The following is a 21,888-nucleotide window of genomic DNA, read 5'->3' as shown; positions in this document are numbered from 1 at the left end:
TAAGGTACCGAAACTAGTCTAAGTTCACCTTGCGACCGCACTATGGGTTCTGGACCCTGAAGACTATCATCAAGGGTGATGTAGTGCGTGAGAAGTGTGGATAAGAGGCGGCGACGAAATGATACGGTCGATATCGTTGGCACTGTTGGACATGGTGAATATAGTTATAACAAACTCCTGTGTACGAAGAGTCATAGCATGATTCTTGTCAATGCTGGTACGGAACCTCAGTCTCCAAAAGCCGGTGAAACCGAAATCTTTCATCACGCCTGTTTCACCACGTCCGACTCGTGCGTCGAACTGCGCACGTCCTCAAACATCACGAGAATGGGAAGTTCTATAAAGGTGAAGTTCAACTCCAGTATTGGTCGGAGGGTAACTTCGTACTGCGTGCCAGTGCTTAAAAAAAGGCTGTTTTGCTCCAGGCGGGTGCACATTACTTTATATAATACCAGAGTCCAGATCAGCAAAGCGGATGATTGACCTCATGACGCTGGAATCCAACAGTACGGGAGTTCGGTGCTATCTGCGAAGGGCTTTGCACAGTTCTTAACAGCGTCCGTAAGCTTGCATATAGCAAGACGCGCTTTCGTTGGATCTGAACCTCCCTCATTGTCGTATCCGTCTGGGCAGATGTCTCCGCATATATTATTCTGCTGCCACCTGACCATTTTCGGATCAAGGCTACCATTAGGTTGATTCAGTACTGTCGGGCGAGAATCCTGTGTGAATGTCAGTATGAAGTAAACACGTAATGGGGAGTTAAATGAAAGTATGCATACCGGACAGTACTTAGTTGGGTGCGGCGAACGTATCACCTTTGGGTTGATGTGGAAAAGCCCGATGCCGACTTGCTTGCTACCGCCACCTTTCCAGTTCCGCGGGTTGTTGCCTGCAGGATTATCACAACCAGCAGAGATCTCGTTCATTGTTGCCGCGCACGGCAACATATTCAGTGTCTGACCAGGAGGCCAGTCGACGGCTAGCTCAACTTCATCGCGTGTCCCAGAGTTGAAGGTTCGGGAATAGGAACCGGTATTCTTGTCCTGGGTACCCTGGGTTTGCATGCCTGAACAAAAGCCAATAATCTTGTCATCGAGCGTATTTGCGGCAACGTATTTGTTTGAGTCGAGGCCGTTGCATTTAAGCGGACCATCGGTCGCAGCGGGCGGAGACGAATCTGTGTCATCAGTAAGGGTCATGAGGTATTGGATGGCATCTTCGAGATCGCCGGGAGCAATCAGGTGTTCAGTCCCTGGATCGTCTACGTGGCATGTACAGCTTTTTTTGTCAGTAAATGTGTGCTTCATGGGGTTATCAAAGGAAAGAAATACCCTGCCGCCTGGGGTGTATGATCAGGATTGCCATCATCAAACCCCTTGCACTTGCCCTCGGTCTGCCCGCTGCTCTCGCTCTCTGTGTTTCCCCCACAGTTGGTACAGAATCAACAAGGAAGTTAGTTGCTTGCAGTTCAATAGGTAGAAGTGGCCAATACTTACGGCATGCTGTCCTCGTCCCAGCAATTATCTACAGGAAGTTCAGGCAGCTGCATTGAATCAAGGAATTTTTTCGGAAAAACCATTTCTCCCAAGGCTGAGATGGCCAAGTTCTCCACTGCATACCCAAATCCCACCCAAGTTGAAATAGTAGCGATGTTATTTCGAACTTCGTCAGTTTTCCGTTGAGAGGCGATGTATAGCTCCTCGGTGTACTCGAAGTCCTCTCCGAGAGCGGATACATAAAGGTTGTTGTTAGGTTTCGGGAATGCCAATAGCGAAACGTCTTGGATGCCTTCATTATTTCCTGATACATGATTAGACTTAGCCATACTCAAATCTGTTGTTGGAAGGTCTACTTACCACCGTCTTGAGCAAGGCGCGCGAATGCCTGCGCATACTGTACCAGGCATTGTAGGGTAATACGTTTTTGGAGGGATCGCGTACATTTAATCTTGCTCCACATGTCCTTGAGGTCATCCACAATGCCAGGGAAAGTAGCTTTGATGTCTCCGTTTGACTGCGTCTCGATTGTCGGCTTTGTTTGTAGCTGTGTGGGGTTGGTATCGATCTGGACAACCGAAGTGTCACCTGAGGTATCCTTGAAATTGAATTTATCCTCATCGAGTTTCCATTTGGATACTTCATCCACCTGTCTAGTAGTTAGCCTGCATACTTCGACGATTTGACGGGGATGATATGAATCATAGTACCTGTGACTGTGGTATCTTCAACTCCACGACATTATAATTTTTTGACTCATTGTTCAGATATACAGCCGTCCACACGACACCAGCAATGTAGGCGATAGCAACACCGACGCCGGCTGCTAGCACAGGGATGACCCTCTTCTGAAGACCATTGGCCGCGTTACCAACGCCCATCACGTCAAGCGTCTGTTTCAAACAATCAGGAGAGCCACGGCTTTTACACTGATTGGATGCGACGTCCACGATCTTCTTCGACAGGTCCCTTCCGAATGTAATGGTGACTCCATTGTCCGTACTGACAATGATATCGTTCCCGCCAACATCGGTTCGGTCGATGTTGCCTAGATACGAATTTGGGTCTCCGAGGGTAAAGGTCGGCACCTCAGCTGCGATCAAAGAAGACAGACCCAAAGTAAGGAGGAAAGAGGCTGTTGTAGTCCTCATAGTGAGGAGAAACCCAATGTGTAGATGACAAGTTGGGACGATGGAGCAAAAATTCTAGGAATGAGTTGAGGGAAAACTGTGATGATGATGACGATATAGCAAGCGGCAGCTGAAACCAAGCATTTATATAGTACATCCGGCCATTTAACTTTCAGGCATACATTGGTTTTAGTTAGGCATTGCGACTACATAATTCACCCCTCGTCGTCATTCACTCCAAGTCTGAGTTGGATGCGCAGCAGATCAGGCTCCCAATAGACCTTGAGGCAGTGTTGAGACAAAAGTCAGTCTAATGGAGACGACTGACCGTAATGGTGGTGAACGGGCCAAGCTTACGGCTCTCAGTTGAGTTAGTTAGATGCCCGGCGCTTTAAAGAGGATGTCATACGCTAGGCGCCGTAGCGCTTACCGAGTATGGTTAACGACTAGTTATATCAGGTTGGTAATGAACCCACTTTGAAGATATTAGGATCTACATGAGGCCTAACGCGAGTCCCGATGTCTAATAATAATGGCGTGATGATATTGAGGCGCTAGCTATTCGTGAGGTTGAAACCTCGTTCATGTTCACGTGAACACAACAGGGTACGACTTCAAGGTATCAATTTATGACACTCGCCAGACCTACGCAAGGCGCAGCAAGTAAGAGTTTACGATCCAGACTATTTTGCCTTAAACGAGTATGTTCGTGCGAGAGATTTATTGTGGAACTCAACGGCCTAACTGTCATTGTGTGGACTCTGAGGCCTCCAAGTGAGAACTTGGGAGGACTTCTATCCACTGCCCGAAACAACATCAAAGTGGTGGCTATGATTAGATAAAGACTAATTTCCTATGATATATAAGACATATGCTGATCTTTCTTCGTAGCAAGCTTTCATAACTTCTCATCACCAGCTCCATATATTTATCGAAGCCTTTTCTCTCAACCTTCACGAGAACGAATCTCAAACTCGCAGTTCTATTTGCCGTATATATTTCGTCATGTTTCGACAATGGAGTCCGTGTCTATTCCTCCTTCTCATCTCACCCGCTCTCGCAACCCGCACTTGGTGGATGGACGCCACTTGCAAGCAATACTTCAAGGTGGAAGATTTCGACAAAATGATGGAAGACGTTTTTAAGACAGCGAGCATGGTATAAAGACTCAACCGATCACTGTATTACGTACTAAGAATAACATTCTAGGGAGGGAAACGCATGTCCCGAAACCCAGACCAGGAACCGCAAGCCTACGAGATATTCAGAACTTTGTTTAACTATGACCCCGCCTCAAGAGATCCCACAAGCGAGATTTATTTTGATACTTTCAAAGGTGTGTAAGTTCAAATCCCGCTGTTTGATACGTTAGTAACCAGTGTCAGATAATTGGGGACAAGCCCGCGGTCTCCCTACTTGGAGCAAGCAAGTGGGGACCGGAAGTGATGAGGCCAACCGGAAAGCGTCCGACATACGCATATATTGCGATGAGGATGCCAGATTTGAGCCTCGAGGCGATACTACGCCCAGATTTGATGGCGAAGAGCCGAATAGCAAACGAAACGACATCAAGAAAGAGTGGTGGGACCCAATCAATAAACGCTTAGCGGGGAACCCAGGTTGTAAATACAACGCGATACGAACTGACGGGAAGGTCACGTTCGCATCAACGTATGGTTTACATGCCAAAATTGCACCTGTGAAAGGTGACGACGCAGAGAACTGGGATCGACAAACCATGACGGTGAGTTAGCACACAACATAATAATTTTGGGCTGCAAGATGGCTGATATCCATTCTAGATCTGCAACGTATGGCTGAAGCAGAAGAATCGATTCAATACTATGTCCGAGGTTGCGCTGTCCAGCGGTTGGCCTAGGTACAAAGCTCTGGTCCCTCCCGATGCGCTTACAAGTGTCGGCAGCATGCTCATGCTCCATGAAATGCACCATTTCAGAGATTATCGTGGTATGTTATCTATTTTCTGATCACGATGTATACGTTCTATACAATTCCCTATGACTCGAAAAGGCAGAGCATTGACTGACATACTTGACAGCTACTGATTACGCTTATGGGTGGAAAAACTGTTTACAACTTGCAGCCGGCAAAGCGATCGCCAATGCCGATACTTTCGCGTTATTTGGCGTCATGATGCACGCCTTAGACAAGAAGTTCAAGTTGGATAACAAGGCTGAAGGTACTTGGATAAGAGATAAAACGATTCCAGATTCGCCAAAGAAAAAACGGGGCATTTGGTCTTGTCAAGATCAATTGAGAGTAGGTGCAAAGACAGGGTTGAAATGTAGAGAGTTTTCTGCTTAAGCTAGGGTTAACAATTAAAGAGATTAAGCTCTCTCCGCTTTGCTGACGTTAGATAGAATTAGTAATAGTTAGTGTCGGAGTTCAGTGAACTGTACGCAAAGGAAGAAGTTGAAGATTGTACTGAGATTGTATTGAGTGAAGCTACAAACAGTATATATAGGTGAGTAGCTGTAAACAACGCTAGTGTGACGTGGCAGTCACTCTCATGGCAGGTGAGGTTCAACAGGCAGGAGCACCCTGACCGTGACAAAGAGACCCCAAACCGTGACAGTTAGTGTCGCAGTACAGTAAGAGGTCATGTTACAGTACTGTATGAGGTTGAGTAAAAGGACCGACTGGATCAGACTCCTTCAAACAGTAACAGTAACATAACAGCTTCACAGTCAATTCTTCTTTCCGTTCATTCACAGTATATAAACACACAGTTTGAGTTCAATACAACTTCAGTGAACCTCAATATCCATTGCCCAATACCGATTATCTTCAGTACCGTAACAGTTAGCCCTAAGACCTTTCAAAGCTTACAATACAGTGAGTAGACAGAAGTCTGTTCGCGCTAAAAGCTTGGGCCACAACTTCGACTTTTGAGTGAATGTTCACACCTCAATATCTCAACAACCACATGGTGAAAATTAAATCTGATTACAGCAGTTGAATGCGCAGAGTCTCAATATTTAGTTTGGTACCCCTGGGCTTGCTCACAGGCTCTGAGGCGCCTTGGCATTGAGTGGATGAGCTGCCTGATCAGTCCATTGGGTAGTGCCATCCATGCCTCTTTCATACCCTCACAAAAGCAATCCCACTCCTCCTGAGTCTCTCCAAGAGTGTCAAACTCAGGGTAGAGGTGGTGTAGCTTACGTTTGAGAGCCCACCACATGTGTTCTATAGGGTTGAGATCAGGTGAATATGGTGGTGCTTTGATAGTCCATATCCCATGGGACTCCAACCACCTCTGAGTGTACTTTGAAGTGTGTACACAGGCATTATCCTGCATAAACATCTCTCCAGGTTTGTAGTGAGGACAGAGTCCATCTTCAAGTGCGTTGCAGTATGAAATTGATGAGTAGCCATGATGTTGAGCAGTGTAGTCCCTCTCCATGATCACCAACTATTTTGGCGTCGGGCAGAATTGAGAAGCCCCCTGCAATTCGCGTCCCGAGATCGCCTTGTAATGCAGCGAAAAGGACCCGTCATAAGGATAGATACCCATCACCCAATTAACATCTATGTACCATGGACCTCTGAAGTTCTGCAGCCCTATAACCTCTTCCTATGTCAAAAGTGCGGATATTGCGTCAATCCAGCAGCGATGGCTACTCATCTCTGCAGCAAGCACGCATCGCACCCCGATGTTCGAACACGCGATAGAACAGGTGGAGCTGCAAGTATCGCAAGAAGGTTACAGGCAGAATTCCCGGACATCGTCGATCTAGTGAGGCATAAGATCCCCCGACCGAGACCTGCCTCGCCTCCTATCCTGGGACTCCCCTTACACCGCGGGGAGAAATTGTAGCGGCAACTGCCACTGTATAATACTGATAGCTACGGTAAACAATAACATAGAGCTATTGGGTTGATGGAAAACTGCGCTGTGTTGATATCTAGCTAGGAGGTGACGGTATATACAGTACTAAGACTAAAGTCTGGTCGCATGAGCACAGGCCTCACCCCAACACCGTGATTGCATCAGCAACAACCCAACTTCCCACCCCATCTACACACCCAATATGAGAGCTTTTGGTGCTAAGATTTCTGCCGATCGATTGCCTGGTGGTGAATTATCAGAGCGTCAACGCGATTATGCTATTACTGCTCTAGAGAATGGTGCGCAGACCAATGAAGTTGCTAAGACTCTCTGCTGCTCGCGTCGGACAATCCAGAGAACCGTCTCACGTTACAACGAGCTCAACACCAACGCCAGCAGACCTCGCAGTGGTCGCCCAGCTAGTCTAACACGTCGCCAGCGTCGTCTCCTCCTTCGCATTGCCAGAAGATCTCCCAAAATCCAATACCGTACACTACTAGAGGAGGCTGGCCTGTGGCCTGACAGCAACCTACACCCTCTAGTCTCTAAGAAGACAGTCTATCGCACGCTCTTCTCACTAGACCTACGCAACTTCAGATCAAAGCGGAGGCCTAAGATCAACCGGGCCACAGCTCTACTCAGGCTCAGGTTTGCACGTGAGCACTCACATCTCAACTGGAAGCGGGTAGTAGTGAAGTTCAGTGATGAGTGCAGCGTTGCAAGAGGTTCTGGTGCCAACCAGGAGTGGAGTTTTCAGTACCCAGATGAGAAATATGATCACAATAAGGTGACAGAGAAGGAGTCTTCTCGTGCTAGGCAGCAGATGGTGTGGGCAAGCATATGGGTGACTAGGGGGGGTAGGGTTAGGCGTAGTCCTCTGGTCATCATGGAACGGGATACTACCTCACAACGCAGAGGCTATACTGCCGACTCATACATCTCAACTCTCAGTGATGGACTCCAACCTCACTATAACCCTATGGATATATTCATGCACGATAACGCACCTATCCACAAGGCCAAAAAGACAAGGATTTGGTTAGAGACTCATGGGGTATGGACTATGGATTTCCCACCATACTCACCTGACCTCAATCCAATCGAGCACATGTGGTGGGCTCTCAAACGGAAGCTCCATGAGCTTCACCCTGAATTTGATACACTCGGGGATACCCAGGAGGAGTGGGATTGCTTTTGTGAAGGGTTAAGAGAGGCGTGGTGGGCCATACCTGATACTCTGATCAAGAAGCTTATCTACTCAATGCCACGACGACTCAGTGCCTGTATGCGTGCACAGGGGTATCAGACTAAATATTGAGATCATGCGCAATCCAGCGCTTTAATCAGATTCAAATTTCACCGTGTGGTTGTTGAGATAATAGTGTGTGAACATTCACTCAAAAGTAGTTGTGGTGGTCCAAGTGCATCGGGCGACAAGACTTTTGTCCTCCGACTGTACATGACTTGAAACGTGCTAAACATGACCCGTTACAACCGTGTGTATTGAGGCTCATGTGCAACGTATATTGCAGCAGTCTGATACCGCAACAGAAATGCTCATGATGCCTCCACATTATCTCATCAACTCTTAGTGTGAAATCGACGATGTCAGCGCATTTCCAAGAGCACCGAGCCGTGCGGAAAAACGCGGAGGTCGGGACGACGCTACACAAGACTTCATGGAAGACGGAATTCCAATATCCACTGCTGTTTACAGCCAACAATTTTTCTCGAGGGCCTTCAATGCTCGTTTTTCCAGGTCACTCTGCAGCAAGAAGCAGAACCAACAGCTGGCCTCCTTCCAGGGCGAGAGGAGGCAAGAAGACTGGCGCTTTCCAGGGAGGCTCTGCTTCATGAACTGGTGAGCACGGAGCTGGATGACAACCGAAAGATGTTAGATGCTAGCGCAGACGTCTGTAAGCCTAAAGCAGCAGAGATCGAAGTGGACCCATGGACGGAACATACCGGGTGGCGACAGATCTTCAGTGGAATTCCGCTCCTCAAAGCCGCCCGTCTAGCGCATATGCCCAACCCCTCTATAGAGCCGCATCTGCAAGTACTTACCGAAAGCTTAGACCGGCTGGTCGAGGCAGCTTATGCTGCTGTCTGTGATGACAGGATCGGTGTTTTTGACGGACTTTGGATCAACAGCTTTGTCAACGACTCGAGGCGAGCTAGCGAGGGAGAACTTGTAGTAAAATCAAGGAAGGAGACTTATAGAGCGTACAAGTATACCTGGAAGTGTATTCTTTGCTTTGTATGTCGTACAAGTTAAGACCAGCGAGGAGATGAAGCGATCCAACTCCCCCACCAATATATGGCATTACAGCTGACAAGCATTCACAAAGTACTAAGCCTGGCAGAGAGCGTCAGCCAAGGGGGAAGTACAGACACAAGAGCGTTAGATAGAGCGTGCCTATCGTTGTGCATATCCCTGCTCGATCACCGTCTCTGCGGTAGCATCTACGAAAGCGCTGTTGTGGTTTCCCTTGCTGTGCTTGGCATATTGTGAGTTCCAGGACGACCGGCCACCCCCTCCACCAGCACCTACCGGTAATACTTTGGATAATAAGCCATCCCATTGGCTGACCTGTACAGCATCAACAGTACCGACCCAAAGGGTTTCTGGAGGAGCTGCAGAGCTTGGGATGGATAGTTTGGGTGGCCAGAAGCGAGGTTTGTGTGGGAGAAATCAAAATCAAGTTTGTGGCATCCTCTATTGACCTGCACGTGTAGTGTTTGTGGTGCTAACAAGGTCAACAAAATGGGACTCCGCACTCCAGGATGGAAAATTCAAAGGCTTATGGAGTTGACAGCGGAGGGGTACTCACTTACTCAAATCCAGGTTTGACTACGGCTTGGAGTCCATACTATACAGTGATTGCGGCGGAGTATGGAGTTGTACAGTCAGCCGTACCCGCCTCGAGGCATACACAATGGACCAGCAAGGACTCTGTCAAAGTATCAGGTAGATGTGAGTACTGGTGACGTAGTTGTGGTGCTGTGGGTGCTGACAATGGTGAAGGATCTGCTGGAGTTTCTCAACAGCAAGCCCTCTGCATACCTAGAGGAGATGCAGGACTACCTGTATGACTGTCATTGCGTTGACCCCAGTTGAACAAGCATTTACCAATACTTGAAGGAGTGTAATTGGTCGTGCAAAGTAGTCACTCAGCATGCAAAGGAGCAAAACCAGCTCCTCCAAGATGCTTGGTTTGAGCGATTGCAACAGTATAAGCCGCACCAAATCGTTGCACTGGATGAGAGTGCTGCCAATGAGCATACTGGTGACAGGAAGCGTGGATGGTCACCTTGAGGCAGGCCTTGCGTGAGTGCGTACGCCAGCCAATGTTCTGAACGATGGTCAATCTTACCGGCATTGACAGTGGATGGGTACCTTGACTATGAGCTCTTCCAAGGCGCATACACTGAAGAGCTCTTCACACAGTTCTTTGCACGTGTTCTTGAACAATGCAACATGTACCCTGCAGAGCGGTCAGTCATTATCCTTGACAATGCTAGCATCTACCACAGTGTGGCAATTGAGAGGATAGCAATGGAGAAAGGTGTCATCCTGGAGTACTTGCCACCATACTCACCCAACTACAACCCAATTGAGCAAACCTTCAAGATGCTGAAAGACTGGATTAAGCGCAACTACACAGACAACATTACTGGGGCAGACTTTGAGCAGTTCCTGCGCAAGGGCATTGCCCAGGTGTGTGTGGTGAAGGATTTTAGAAGCTTGTTTTGGAGGTGTACATACTTTGACGATAGCGACGGGCCTTAGCGTCAAATCGTTATAAGGTGGCTGCCAGTGATGCTTTTTGGGGTGGACTTGGAGTAGTCAGGCCTTGTCAACTTTTTCACCAGCAGTGTCCTTGGTCAACACTACAACGTTATTTGATTTTGCTAAAACCCTAGGAGCTGCTTGAGTAAACACATACAAACCAGCTTCTACAGGAGCTTTGAATTTGGACATGTAGTGGTGAAGTACTTGACCCTATCGGCATGGCCATGGACTTGGGCACAACAAAATTGCTGGAATTTGTCTAAGTCCTGCATGGCTTCTGGTCACTGTCCCTTAGCATCAAATAAGCGAGACAAACACCAAACCTGTGCAGTATGATCATTGCCAATGGCCATTTCTAAGTATGGGCTTGCACTTATATGTGAGGCAGCGCAACCAAGTAAAACAACCACCAGCTTGCAGGGCAAGATAGAACAGAGTCATGCAAATTGATTCATCTACTTAGCTAATTATACTAATGTTGTGGTGTTGAAGCCAAGCAACGTGAAAACTCAAACAGAAATCAGGCACAGCAACTATACTCCATCGTTGTTGGGAGCACCTCTGGCAGCACCACCACCCAAGGCCTTGCGGATAAGGTCTGAGATGTCAACACCCGCATTACCAGCTGCTGCCACATCGCTCAACGCACTTGTAACCTGTACTGTAGCAAGTACAGTAACCATCGTGAGGAGGTTGTCAAGCTTCTTGTCAGATATAGCAGTTGCTGTGGACTTTGCTGCTCTCTTCTCTCTTGCCTTAAAGGCGTAGAGCTGCCTGACAATATTACCAGAAGGTCGCTCCAATGTTGAGGTACCATGCAAAAGCTCCCGGTCCCAGTTCATGATGGTAGGACCTGGTACTTCATGGTGTCTCTCCAGCCTGCCTGGAAGCTCTTCTCCTTCATCGATATCAACCCAGCATGTGTTGTCGATGTTGTAACAGTGAGCCAGTGTACATTTCCAGTACTTCTGCACTTGGCTGAGGCCTCTGCCAGCAATGTGGTTGGCCTGAGTCTCTGTAACCTGAGTCAACTGGTGCTGAGTAGAGGTACCATTGACACCTCCAAGCACCACAGGCATAACTACAAGGTCAAAAGTAACTCCCACAGGCTTGTTGTTGATGTACTTGCACTGTTGTACAAGTTCTTTGACCTTCATAAAGGCGGTGAGTAGCTCAGGCTCATCCATTTGCAGAGACTCCACCTTGCAAGCCCACTTCTGTTGACCTTCTACATACACAAAGGCAGTGTTACAATCCATGAACAACTCGCAATATCTGTTATACAAACCGAGATTGTACAAAAAGGACTGCAGTGGATACAACGTGGATCTCGTACACAAATGATCGTCACGGACCCATATACCGACCCACTTGCAGAGGACCCACATCGACAACAGGACACCGAGGACCAAGTATTGAGGTCACGCCGACAACGCTCGATTGGACCGAGTATCAAGTCACTGACAATACTCGATATGAGCAGTACAATCAATCCTCCTGTCAAGTATATAAACAAGTAGACACGCTGCCCTTATGGCATTGTGTTCAACCTCGTCAATCAACTTTGTTATTGGAATCTCACTTGCTCTCGAGCCAGACAGTATACTCTGTACTACTCATTGCAACCAGTCGCCATGGTCTTTGACTAGACGACTACCCCCTGATTATCACGGCGATTTATCACGGCGATTTATCACGGTCAAACCTCTGCCGCTCCGAGCTCGCTCAGTGATAACCAACCCCTGACGGCTTTCTGTACCTCTGCTCATCCCCGAGAACCAATCGAATAGTGTCTACGAGCTTTGCTTAAGACACGACTTCAACAGGCAGTGAGGTCAACCTGTTTGACAGCGATGGCTTGCTTGGAGATGACCTTCTCAACCCACTCCTTCACATTGCGCAGCTGCAGCTGCTGTGTGTTGTCTTGGCTGTTTCTGGCTCCCCATCCTGCCAACTTTGTCTTTTGCTTGCCTGGGCCAGAGATGTAGTGAGCCACCCAAGATGTACTAAACTCCACCACCTTGTCAGCAGACGGTGATGTAAGACGAGGTGGCTGGACACCTCTAGTGCCAGAGGACAGGTTAGGAAAAGCTGGCTGAGCTGAAGGCGGTGGCTGCAACTCCTCTGGTGAAGGATCAAGGTCCTCTTCAGCATCATCGTTGTCATCATCAATGACAATGAGGTCGGTAAGAGCTGGGTTGACAGTTAAGGCACCACTATTGGGAGGAGAAGCAGTTGGAGATGGTAGCTGTGAAGCTCGCTGTCGCCTCTTACGAGGCTGCGATGATGCCTGGGATGCCAGAGCTCGCTTTTGAGACCTTGGTCTTGGTGTGGGCATGCTCTCCATGGTCCAAGGAGCCTGCTTTCTGCACCTTGTCAGTGGTGTTGATGTGTAGGATAAGTGTGTACTGACCCTCTGCCGCTGTGTTGAGGTGGCAGCATAATGCTGTGCGGTATGTGAGATAGAAGAAAACATCACAGGAAAAGGATTTGAACTGCAGGAAGGCCACATTTGCATTGTGGGCAACCCTCTATCGCTTCACAATCAAGCACGCAGGCATTGGTTACCCATAGATGAGTATACCATTGTTGTTTGGTAGAGGTGGACCCTGACCTAGCTGTTTATTTGGACATTCTCAGAACAACCAGCCATGAGCCTCAAGTCACTGCGCAACAATACCACAATGTTGCATCGAAAAAGTGACAACAGCAATTGGTTTAGCGCATGCAGTTGCAAATGTTGCCAAGCTGGGTTAGTAATTATATAGGGTGGTGGTGAAGTAAAGTAAGTAAGGAAGAATATTGACTCAGTGTTGTGGACAAATGGGGGTGGCCGGTCGTCCCGGAACGCACCGATAAAAGAGAAAGATGCAGGGACTTTCCACAATGCTGCCAGCTTTTCGCCAGTGCTCTCAAAATTTATCAAGAAAGCACAGATGCTCGTGACCCAGCGAGCGGTCGTAGCAGCTGAAGATGGGACTATCCAGCAGACATGCTCGACGATCTGCAGCAGCGATTTCTTGTCCAAGGCTCGCGCTGCCCCTTCGATTGGGCTTATAGACTGCGTCAGTTCGCCAGGCGAGTCGCAAGTAATACGACTGGAATGAGCTTTATGATCTGGTCTGAAGATTTTCAAAAGGTCACGTACCACGATGCCAGCCTGGCCATGGGCGATTTGCGGGACTTTGTCGCTGTCCAAGTTCGACTTGCGCAGAGAGAACTTAGTGAGCTTATGTTGCTGCATCCGGAGGAAAGCAGAGGCGACGTCGTACCGCCATTGAAGCTCTACAAGCTAGAAGATAACCACGCAAACAACTAAACTGAATGGTCGTTTCTGAAAGACCCACGCAACACTTAGCTGCGGGAAGAACGGTAGCGAACGGTGGCTCCTAGATCGCAAATAGCTGTTGGAGATGTGGGGCCTGGGATGACAGTTTACGATATGTATGATAAATCCCTTTGTACTGAGTACGGTAAAGGACCAAACAAGCACTGACTCTTGCTCAACCCAGATGGTGTCTCGGGGGATGAGATGTGAACAGATGCCACTAGCTCTTGTTTCTTGTGACTTGATAATGTAGCTGATTTTCCTTTATCTCTCTCACGCCTTCTTCAATTTCAACCCATCATCGTCCTCGCTAGGAAGGTGGATCGAAGCCATCATTCTTTCTGACGTTTCTTCCAGTCTCCTTACAGTATGTCTCTCCCAGGCATGATCTGCCCTATATTCTTCTTTCTCCCATCCATCGAGTTCGAATGCAAAAGATGCGAGGATCTTGTTCTTGAACAGATAGTTCTTCTTATTGCTGTCCAATATGCTAAAACCCAACACTAGCATTGATGCAGTGATTGTGAGTAAGGGAAGTACAAGCCACAGCCACCGTACCTTGACATAAATGTCTGTTCCATATGCGATGCCAGTCATGTTGGTAGCGTTGGGATTCGCTGAACTCCGCATAAGTACAGATATCTCGTCAGATATCCGGTGGTAGAGTGTGGTGAAATTGTGGTCAAAGGTCGACGGCAGCGCTGCTTGATATCGTACAAAATCTTCAGAGTCAAGGATCTTTTTGATCGCCGCGCCAAGATCTCTTGTAGCATACATTCTCCAAGAGTACTGACAGTCGGTTGTATTGTCGGCACAGTACTGGATGACTGCGCTGTCAACGGCATACTCCGATGACCATTCCAGATAAGTATCGCTCTGCTTCGTCGCGTTCTGAAACTTAGTTGTAGAAGAAACGAGTTCTGCAGAGATTCTTGTGTTCTCTAGCTTCGATGCTGAGTAGCGTTTTGCACAGGGTTGCAAAGAACAGGTTGTAAGGGTGCCGTTGATAGTACCGAAGTTGGAGGTCAACTTGTTGCCAGAAACATAACTCTGCAGATCACTCGTTGAGTTCAAACAGTCAGATCTTAGGACGGTGTTCCAATACTCGTACGTGTGTTGCGTTATTTTGTCGGGGGCAGAATTTCGGCAAGATTTGAAACTGCGAACGGGCGCGTCAGAGCCGAATGGACGGTTTTGCCCAAGCCATGGGTAGGTTTCATAGTCCACTCCATATGTGCCTTCTTTTCGACCGAAGAGACTCAAACTAATGTAGGTACTAGTATCGTTGCTCCAGTTCTCGTACCCATTGTTGAGATTTAATACGAAAGATAGCAGATTGTTTTGGCATGAAAGATGGCCGTAAAAGTTTTCGCGATATCTTCGTGATTCAATCTCGTGACTTATCTCGCTGAAGGTTGGCTTGATGACCTGTTTGTCTGTGACATTCAAAGAGAATGTGCAGTTATCGAAGTCCTTGAAGGCGTTGACCTGGATTACTTGGTCCTCACATACCGAACACATTGCTAATGTGTCAAATTCGGGAAATTTGCACACCGAGGTTGAGCAATAGGTATTGATCGGTTGGCTAGGGTCCTCGTTCGTCACTGCCTTAAACAGACCATGCGAAAGTGCGGGCCAGACTAACGCAGACATCAGATTGTGAATTTTGCAACTGCTGCTTCGTGGCTATTCAATGCGAGATTACTACTTACATCGTCTGTCCGGATTCTCCATCCATGGGTTTAGCTGTAGCCACCAAGTTGTTGTACGTGCAGCGAGTGCTGTCTCATTCGATAGTGGCGCCAGTCTAGAAGAGACTTCAATAGCTTGTTGCATGAAGGGCTGAAAGAGTAGCAGTATAATGATCACCAGTGAGGCGCAGGAAGCCAAGGGCGACCCCAATCTTGTTGTCCAAAGAAGTTTGGATGTACCCAAGGGGCCCCTAGAAGCAATGTCAAAAGCGTTCATGAAGTTTAAAGGCCGCGGTCTCTCGAAATACACCCATTTGAGATGCCCGATGCATTCTGACACAGGATACACCAGGGCAGCTCGGGTCAAAGTCGCGAGTAGAGCGACTAAAGAGTTGGGCTGGATCGGAAGTCTCCAATCGCGCATAGATCGTCTGTCCATGTATGCCAATATGGTGATGGCCGAAAAGGTGCAAACCAAGCCAATAGCGACTGAGACCAGCTCTTCCCACCAGTCCGTGAAAACTGAGCGGCTAGAAGCGCGCGTTTGGTGCTTGTTTTCGCTTGATGATCGCTCTGAAGACTGTGGTCCTGCATGCTGTCGATCGAGTTGGAGGAAATAGGAAGCTTCGTTCTCGTTCTCGTTGTCGTGACTCGCTGGTAGTCCCGCAACTAGAGCAACGTCTACCGTTGACTTCGAATTTTCCGACAGGTCCGTGAGACTGACCGATCCAGAGGAAAACCGAGAGGAGTCTGAGTGCGTCCGCGAAGGTGTTTGTTGCAGCTCCACGGGCTCCATACCTAGTGCAACAAGCTCCACTGATGTGTACTTGGAATGACAAAAACGGCTGGAGCGAGTTCTTGCGAGCTTGGGTGTAGTTACTTAGAGTGAATCAAGAAAACTTTGTCAAAAACGTGCAGCCGCGTACCTGGATTTTGGAGGCGGGCGCTTACCTGGAAGACATCTGCACGTGGCAGGCGCACAGAGGCGCACAGCGGGGTGTAGGATTTCGGGCGCACCGCGCTCATTCCGCGGACGCACTCGTACGGAGGGGAGTTGTCGCTGCTGAGACACTAGCTCGAACGCGCCGCCCGGCAAGCGCTTAGAAGGACGCATCGCGGCGCCCACATGTTCTCGTCCAGCGCACACGCCGTGCGTCATGGAGCAGGTCAAACAAGCTGCAAGCTGGCACTCTTTAGACGATTAGGGCTGTGTACGAAGAAGCTCGTTTTATTGAGTTGTGGCCTGTACGCACCCCACCAAGCCTGTGCCGCCCGTTCACAAACAGTGATTTATCAACACAATTAGTTATTTTTGGCCTGGGGAGGCTTTTTGTAATAAGGCAATGAGCCCCTAGGGGCAAAGGATAGAAGAGGGATAGAGACCTTAAACAGGTAGCTGTTACGATCTCTTATATTCCAGCCAATTGCTGACAGGCAGTCAGCATACGCAAACAGCTAGCCGCTGTAATTACACGTATCCACCCCATACGGCACGGATGCGGCGTGGTGATTACAAGTCACGTGATGAGCTCACTCCTTGGCAGTTGAGCCAGGTGGGTCTCACATGGGGAGCCCACGGAGCTCGCGTCGAGCCAGGTGAGCCAGTACATTCATTCATGTCGGGGAGTATGGACAGTGCGCATGTGCGGAAATATTGAAGGATTGAACTGAGGTTGTATTAGGTGAAGCTACGGACAGTACATATAGGTGAGTAGCTGTAAACAACGCTAGTGTGACGTGGCAGTCACTCTCATGGCAGGTGAGGTTCGACAGGCAGGAGCATCCTGAACGCCACGTAAAAAGACGACTGTTCCCGGAACAGCTCAGAGTCATTGCCTTTGACTTGTAGCTGCAGGGTGACGAGGAGTGGATGGTTGAGCAGGCAGATCATGGTGTGGTAAAGAAACCGGCTCAGAAGCCACGGAGCCCAGTACTCGCGACATCCTTCAAGATTCTCGAGCGTCAGATCCCTGGATGTGACATGCTTATATCTATGCAAGGGCTGCAGGCGAGTCTCGATGCTCATGACACCCGCCAACGCTGTAGCGTATTTGGATGAGGTCAACCATGGCACCTGGCCATGTAATGGCGCAGCGGATGATTTCGTGAAGATCCATAGCAGACGCTCAGGGCTGTCTTGCTTCGTTGGAGTCTGAACAATCCCCCTCCTGCACCGTTCATTTTGGAAGAAGGTATGAGATCGCCTGGCTTTGCCTTGATCGTACCGGCTCAGCCCGACAACCTCGGTGACATTTGCTAACACGAGCTCATGCCAGTACACAAGCGAACTGGTATGTTAGATCCCATTCGAGGAACTAGCGCTTGCAGGTTCCCCTGCTTTCTAACCAAGATAATACATGTACAATATCTCAGACCGCAACCCAATATGTGTGACTACAGCGGGTGGCATCGGGCAAGAGCGGAGAACAAGCCGGGCATTACCAAGTTTGGCAATGCCAAGGGCTGACGTGAGCCTGAACGACGCATTTGCACTGACCTCGTACCCTCTCACATCTTATACGTCCCTGGCGTGTACCAGCTTCCGTCATGGTTCCCCATGCTGTAGCTCTGGTCGAATATAAACTGCGAAGCTACCTCGACATCAGCCACAACGACGCTTTGTTTGCTAGCCATGGTGAACTTCTCACTTTCTCCAGAACAGAGAGCACTTCGCTCTAGCGTGAGGGACTTCGCACACGATGTCTTATCTACAGCACCCGGACTCTACAACCACCTCCCCACTCAAACGACACGCTTTCGATCTACACTTCCTACATATCGATCTGCGGTCTCCGCAGGCCTTATCAAAGGTCAAATCCCAACACCTTACGGTGGAGCCTCTGCTTCCATGGTGGACGCCGCCATCGTCGTCGAGGAACTCTATGCTGTAGAGCCAAGCACTGCTCTCACCATTCTCGGGACTGGGTTGGGACTAACGCCCCTGATACTGGCTGGGAATGGAGAGCAGCGCGAGAGGCTATTGACGCCGTTCACGAGACAGGAAGGCGAGAGACTGGCAGCTTTCGTGCATAGTGAACCCAATGGAACAGCGAACTGGCTCCGCAAAGGGAGCCCGGGTCTACAAACGACAGCTTACCAGGATGGGGATGAGTGGGTTGTCAACGGAGAAAAGGTGAGTTTTCTCTACGTTATCTTGTGGAGTGACGGGCGCTTTCCATGGAAAAGTTGTTTTCCCAACCTTATCCTCGGTATCATACTAGCTGTGATTCAGAGAGACTGATATGACATAGCTGTGGACGACCAACTCCGGCGGATGGGACGCTCGGGGTGCGGATGTGCAGTGCGTTGTGTGCCGACAAGGACGACCGGATGAGATCCAGGAAATAGCAACTGATCCATCTTCGCACATACTGATGCTGGCCATCACCCGCGAAGATATCGCCAATAATGAGCCTGGCGCTTACGAAGTGCTCTCGGATCCCGAGCTTGGCGGCCACAAATCCACCAGCGGACCCCATACCCGCTTTACGAATCTTCGCGTGCCTGCAGCAAACCTGCTAGCTGAGCCCGGAGAGGGTGCGCAGTTGGTTGAAAAGACATTTGGCATGAGCGCCGCGATCGTGGGGGCCATGTGTGTGGGCATCATGCGACATGCCTTCGAAGTTGCACTCTTGTTTTGCAAGAGCAACGCTTGCGGTGGCACAGAACCTATTATTGAAAAGCAGAGCGTGGCAGATCGACTCATCGATGTCAAAATGAAGATCGAGGCTGCGAGAGCGCTCACATGGAAGGCTATGTGTGTTCTGGAAAGTAAGGAACAAGCCTTGGGATGGGAGCAGAGGTTGGAAATCGCGCTTGAAGCAAAAGTGTGGTGCAGCGACATGGCGCCAAAAGCCGTGATAGAGTGCATGAGTGTTGTCGGCATGTAAGTACTCGCGCTGCGATAGACTGAGTGTGATGGACAGCTGACGCGTGGAATAGAAGAGCATACGCAGAAGACATGCCATTCTCGCGTCTGTTACGGGACGCAGCTTGTTTGCCCTTGTTTGATGGCGGAAACGTCGGCGTTCGGAGACGCCAGATCGAGGGGGTTTTACAAAGGGATGATTACGAGCCTTGGGCTGCAACATTCAATTCGTAGCTTGATCGTACTTCTATCTATAATGCCTAGCAGTACGTTTCTTACTTTACGCAGCATAGCATGGTCTACAGGAACCAGGCGACTGCGGCACCTGCAGCTGCTAATGCCGGCACTTTGAACAAAGCTGCAGCACCTATCGCTGTCGCAGCGGCTGATCTAGTCGGAGTTGACGTGCTCTCCCTAGTCTGGCCTGCATCTTCTACTTCCGAGCTTGTAGCGGTCGCGGACAGCTTCTCAAGCCCGCCTGTCAACACAAGCGCATACGTCGCCATTGCGGCTTCCGAGATCGTCATAGGCGATCTCGCCTCCTCGCTGAAGGCTGCAGAGTTCGTGCACCATTCGGGCGCTTCGTGTGTCGTCTGTGCCACGACGCTGGAGAAGGATTGGCAATACGCGGACATCTTCGACTCAGCGCCGATCTGAGACTGCAGGCACGTCGCACTGACATCTTGGTTCGCCCGTGAGCACGTTACGACGAACGCAGCGGACGTATGCCCTATCACGGTCGGCGTCGCAGTGTAGCCGACATACGTGACTCCTCCGATGGTCACTGTCTTTGTGCTTGTCATGCTGTCCGCGGTGTATGCAACGGTTGTGCGGTTGACGCTGAAGTCCACGACGGACCCTGTGTAGGTTTCATTCGCGAATTTGGGAACTGAGAATCCCCACATGGCCGTTGTGAGTTGAGCAGTCGCCGAGGCGGCGAGCAGCGCCGTGGTAACGAGCGCGATCATGATGAACAGGTAAGATGAATGTACTTGTGGGGGTCGGTAACGATATCATCAAAGACTCAAGGACGTTCGGTGGCACGCGGTAGGTTTTCTCAGACAAACTGTAATTGGGCGAAACAACAGCGAGCGAGTTGCAGAGAGGACGCATGGACAATGTCAAGGTAATAGGGGATGAGAACGACGCGAACACGTGGATGTCACATCACCCAAGAAGGCTTAGCGTTCGACGGTTGGCGGCCTGAAGGTATACACATTCAGCTACGCGACCTTGGCAACTGGGTGCTCGAAATTGCTTGCCGCTATTGCTTACTCTGTTCACCGTCGCGTTGGTGGCTTCGCCCTCAAGCGACGGCTTGATCTCTGCCTGCGTCGGCTCGTCGAGCATCAGCGTATACTGCCCAGGATATAGCACCGTGTTTCCCATCTCATCGACGCGGGCCAGATTGCCAAGAGTAAGCGGCAACTGTGCACTCTCTGTTGCGCCACCCTTGATGTTGCGAACGCGCGCATACGAGATGAGGGTTTTGAGAGGGTAAGGTGCAGGGCCGACTTCACCCTAACTACTAGTCAATATCCGTATAGACCCTATACGATTTAACCCGGCGCTAGCAGGACCCCTGCGCCTGACCCTTTACGATTTACAACTGCAACAATCCGTATAGACCCCAATTCGTGCCAGAGTAGGCTTAGCGTTAGGGTTTCTCTGCCCGAAACGGAAGGTTTTGACCCCCAATTTGTTTGGCCGATTTGCGGTCATTAGAGAGCTTAATAAATTTATCCTTATAGGCCATCCTGTGCAGAATCGTACGCTGATTCCGAATCTGACCTTGGATTTTGTGTAGCTAGTCTGGTTGTTGTGATGCACGCGTTTGACTACACGTGGCTAAACCTAACTCACTAGCCACACCCTGGCTCTACTAGCCCCACCCTACCGGACATTGTCAGCATGGAGCTGTGATAAAGAGCTGTGATAATGTCAGCTACCCAACATGATACGCGAACAGCAATTTTGCATTCCCAACCAGTTCTCACACGCTCAATTGACAGTGCAACAGCTCTCTCCTCACGGTCAATCAGCATCACTCTCCACACGGTCAATTGACCCTGCAAAGGCTCTCTCACACGCTCAATCGACAGTGCAACGGCTCTCTCACACGCTCAATCAACAGAGCCACGGCTCTCTTCCGTCTCACACGTCAGGGCAACGGCTCTACACATGGTCAATTGACCCTGCAACGGCTCTCTCACACGCTCCATCAACAGAGCCACGGCTCTCTTGCGTCCCACACGTCAGGGCAACGGCTCTCCACACGGTCAATTGACAGTACAACGGCTCTCGCACGCGCTCGGTTGACAGAACCACGGCTCTCTTGCGTCTCACACGTCACGCTCTCACTCACATGAGTAACAGCACTCTCCTCAGCCTTAACTGACAGGGCAGCGCCTCCTGTTACAATCCATGAACAACTCGCAAAACAACACTGAACAAACAGGACTACGCAACGAGATGAGAGCAGCCAAGGAACTGCAGTATCGATTGACCGAGCTGTGAAGCCGCGTCAGTGATACCCAGTATAATCAACACTCGCAATATCTGTTATACAAACCGAGATTGTACAAAAAGGACTGCAGTGGATACAACGTGGATCTTGTACACAAACGATCGTCACGGACCCATATACCGACCCACTTGCAGAGGACCCACGTTGACAATGATCAATAGGACACCGAGGACCAAGTATCGAGGTCACGTCGACAATGCTC

The 21,888-nt window shown here is 49.5% G+C and overlaps 7 protein-coding genes across 7 annotated transcripts; 2 read left to right on the top strand and 5 right to left on the bottom strand.

Moving 5' to 3' along the window:
* Positions 1–418: 418 nt before the first annotated feature.
* Positions 419–2,731, bottom strand: BU25DRAFT_451618 (uncharacterized protein). Its single transcript, XM_033709765.1, has 6 exons — positions 2,210–2,731; positions 1,860–2,148; positions 1,500–1,803; positions 1,335–1,445; positions 783–1,281; positions 419–722 (listed from the first exon to the last, which is right to left on the bottom strand). Exons 1-6 carry the CDS (start codon positions 2,648–2,650, stop codon positions 486–488), a joined length of 1,881 nt encoding a protein of 626 aa, XP_033557133.1. The 5' UTR covers positions 2,651–2,731; the 3' UTR covers positions 419–485.
* Positions 2,732–3,542: 811 nt separating this feature from the next.
* BU25DRAFT_414708 (uncharacterized protein) lies at positions 3,543–5,042 on the top strand. Its single transcript, XM_033707361.1, has 5 exons — positions 3,543–3,787; positions 3,839–3,965; positions 4,015–4,373; positions 4,432–4,597; positions 4,689–5,042. Exons 1-5 carry the CDS (start codon positions 3,635–3,637, stop codon positions 4,952–4,954), a joined length of 1,071 nt encoding a protein of 356 aa, XP_033557132.1. The 5' UTR covers positions 3,543–3,634; the 3' UTR covers positions 4,955–5,042.
* Positions 5,043–10,805: 5,763 nt separating this feature from the next.
* Positions 10,806–11,459, bottom strand: BU25DRAFT_462338 (uncharacterized protein; the record flags this gene model as incomplete). The annotated part of the gene is made up of 1 exon (XM_033710515.1): positions 10,806–11,459. One exon carries the CDS (start codon positions 11,457–11,459, stop codon positions 10,806–10,808), a length of 654 nt encoding a protein of 217 aa, XP_033557131.1.
* A 1,469-nt stretch (positions 11,460–12,928) lies between these two features.
* BU25DRAFT_198000 (uncharacterized protein) lies at positions 12,929–13,695 on the bottom strand (the record flags this gene model as incomplete). Its single annotated transcript, XM_033701078.1, has 1 exon — positions 12,929–13,695. A coding segment is annotated over exon 1 (588 nt), but the record flags the coding sequence as incomplete, so codon positions are not given.
* Positions 13,696–13,812: 117 nt separating this feature from the next.
* Positions 13,813–16,189, bottom strand: BU25DRAFT_414706 (uncharacterized protein). Its single transcript, XM_033707360.1, has 2 exons — positions 15,313–16,189; positions 13,813–15,240 (listed from the first exon to the last, which is right to left on the bottom strand). The coding sequence occupies exons 1-2, from the start codon at positions 16,085–16,087 to the stop codon at positions 13,874–13,876; spliced, it is 2,142 nt and encodes a 713-aa protein (XP_033557129.1). The 5' UTR covers positions 16,088–16,189; the 3' UTR covers positions 13,813–13,873.
* A 1,652-nt stretch (positions 16,190–17,841) lies between these two features.
* Positions 17,842–19,426, top strand: BU25DRAFT_198036 (acyl-CoA dehydrogenase NM domain-like protein). Its single transcript, XM_033701079.1, has 3 exons — positions 17,842–18,424; positions 18,543–19,177; positions 19,234–19,426. Exons 1-3 carry the CDS (start codon positions 17,924–17,926, stop codon positions 19,391–19,393), a joined length of 1,296 nt encoding a protein of 431 aa, XP_033557128.1. The 5' UTR covers positions 17,842–17,923; the 3' UTR covers positions 19,394–19,426.
* On the bottom strand, positions 19,254–20,263 carry BU25DRAFT_414704 (uncharacterized protein). The gene has a single exon (XM_033707359.1). The coding sequence runs from the start codon at positions 20,125–20,127 to the stop codon at positions 19,459–19,461; it is 669 nt and encodes a 222-aa protein (XP_033557127.1). The 5' UTR covers positions 20,128–20,263; the 3' UTR covers positions 19,254–19,458.
* Positions 20,264–21,888: the final 1,625 nt, after the last annotated feature.

Source organism: Macroventuria anomochaeta (assembly GCF_010093625.1).
Source record: "Macroventuria anomochaeta strain CBS 525.71 unplaced genomic scaffold BU25scaffold_40, whole genome shotgun sequence".
Lineage (NCBI taxonomy): Eukaryota > Fungi > Ascomycota > Dothideomycetes > Pleosporales > Didymellaceae > Macroventuria > Macroventuria anomochaeta.
Note: the sequence above shows the minus strand (reverse complement) of the source record. Positions and strands in the feature narration are given on the sequence as shown.

Bases quoted from the DNA above. Each gene is read 5' to 3' on its own strand.
- BU25DRAFT_414706 (XM_033707360.1), bottom strand. From the start codon at position 16,087: ATGGAGCCCGTGGAGCTGCAACAAACACCTTCGCGGACGCACTCAGAC. The intron at 15,241-15,312 runs GTAAGTAGTAAT...TGTCTGCGTTAG, and splicing joins GGAGAATCCGGACAGACGAT to TCTGGCCCGCACTTTCGCAT.
- BU25DRAFT_451618 (XM_033709765.1), bottom strand. From the start codon at position 2,650: ATGAGGACTACAACAGCCTCTTTCCTCCTTACTTTGGGTCTGTCTTCT. The intron at 2,149-2,209 runs GTACTATGATTC...ACTACTAGACAG, and splicing joins TGAAGATACCACAGTCACAG to GTGGATGAAGTATCCAAATG. The intron at 1,282-1,334 runs GTATTTCTTTCC...TGACAAAAAAAG, and splicing joins CATACACCCCAGGCGGCAGG to CTGTACATGCCACGTAGACG.
- BU25DRAFT_198036 (XM_033701079.1), top strand. From the start codon at position 17,924: ATGGTGAACTTCTCACTTTCTCCAGAACAGAGAGCACTTCGCTCTAGC. The intron at 18,425-18,542 runs GTGAGTTTTCTC...GATATGACATAG, and splicing joins GGGTTGTCAACGGAGAAAAG to CTGTGGACGACCAACTCCGG. The intron at 19,178-19,233 runs GTAAGTACTCGC...CGCGTGGAATAG, and splicing joins TGCATGAGTGTTGTCGGCAT to AAGAGCATACGCAGAAGACA.
- BU25DRAFT_414704 (XM_033707359.1), bottom strand. From the start codon at position 20,127: ATGATCGCGCTCGTTACCACGGCGCTGCTCGCCGCCTCGGCGACTGCT.
- BU25DRAFT_414708 (XM_033707361.1), top strand. From the start codon at position 3,635: ATGTTTCGACAATGGAGTCCGTGTCTATTCCTCCTTCTCATCTCACCC. The intron at 3,788-3,838 runs GTATAAAGACTC...ATAACATTCTAG, and splicing joins TTTTTAAGACAGCGAGCATG to GGAGGGAAACGCATGTCCCG. The intron at 4,374-4,431 runs GTGAGTTAGCAC...TATCCATTCTAG, and splicing joins GGGATCGACAAACCATGACG to ATCTGCAACGTATGGCTGAA.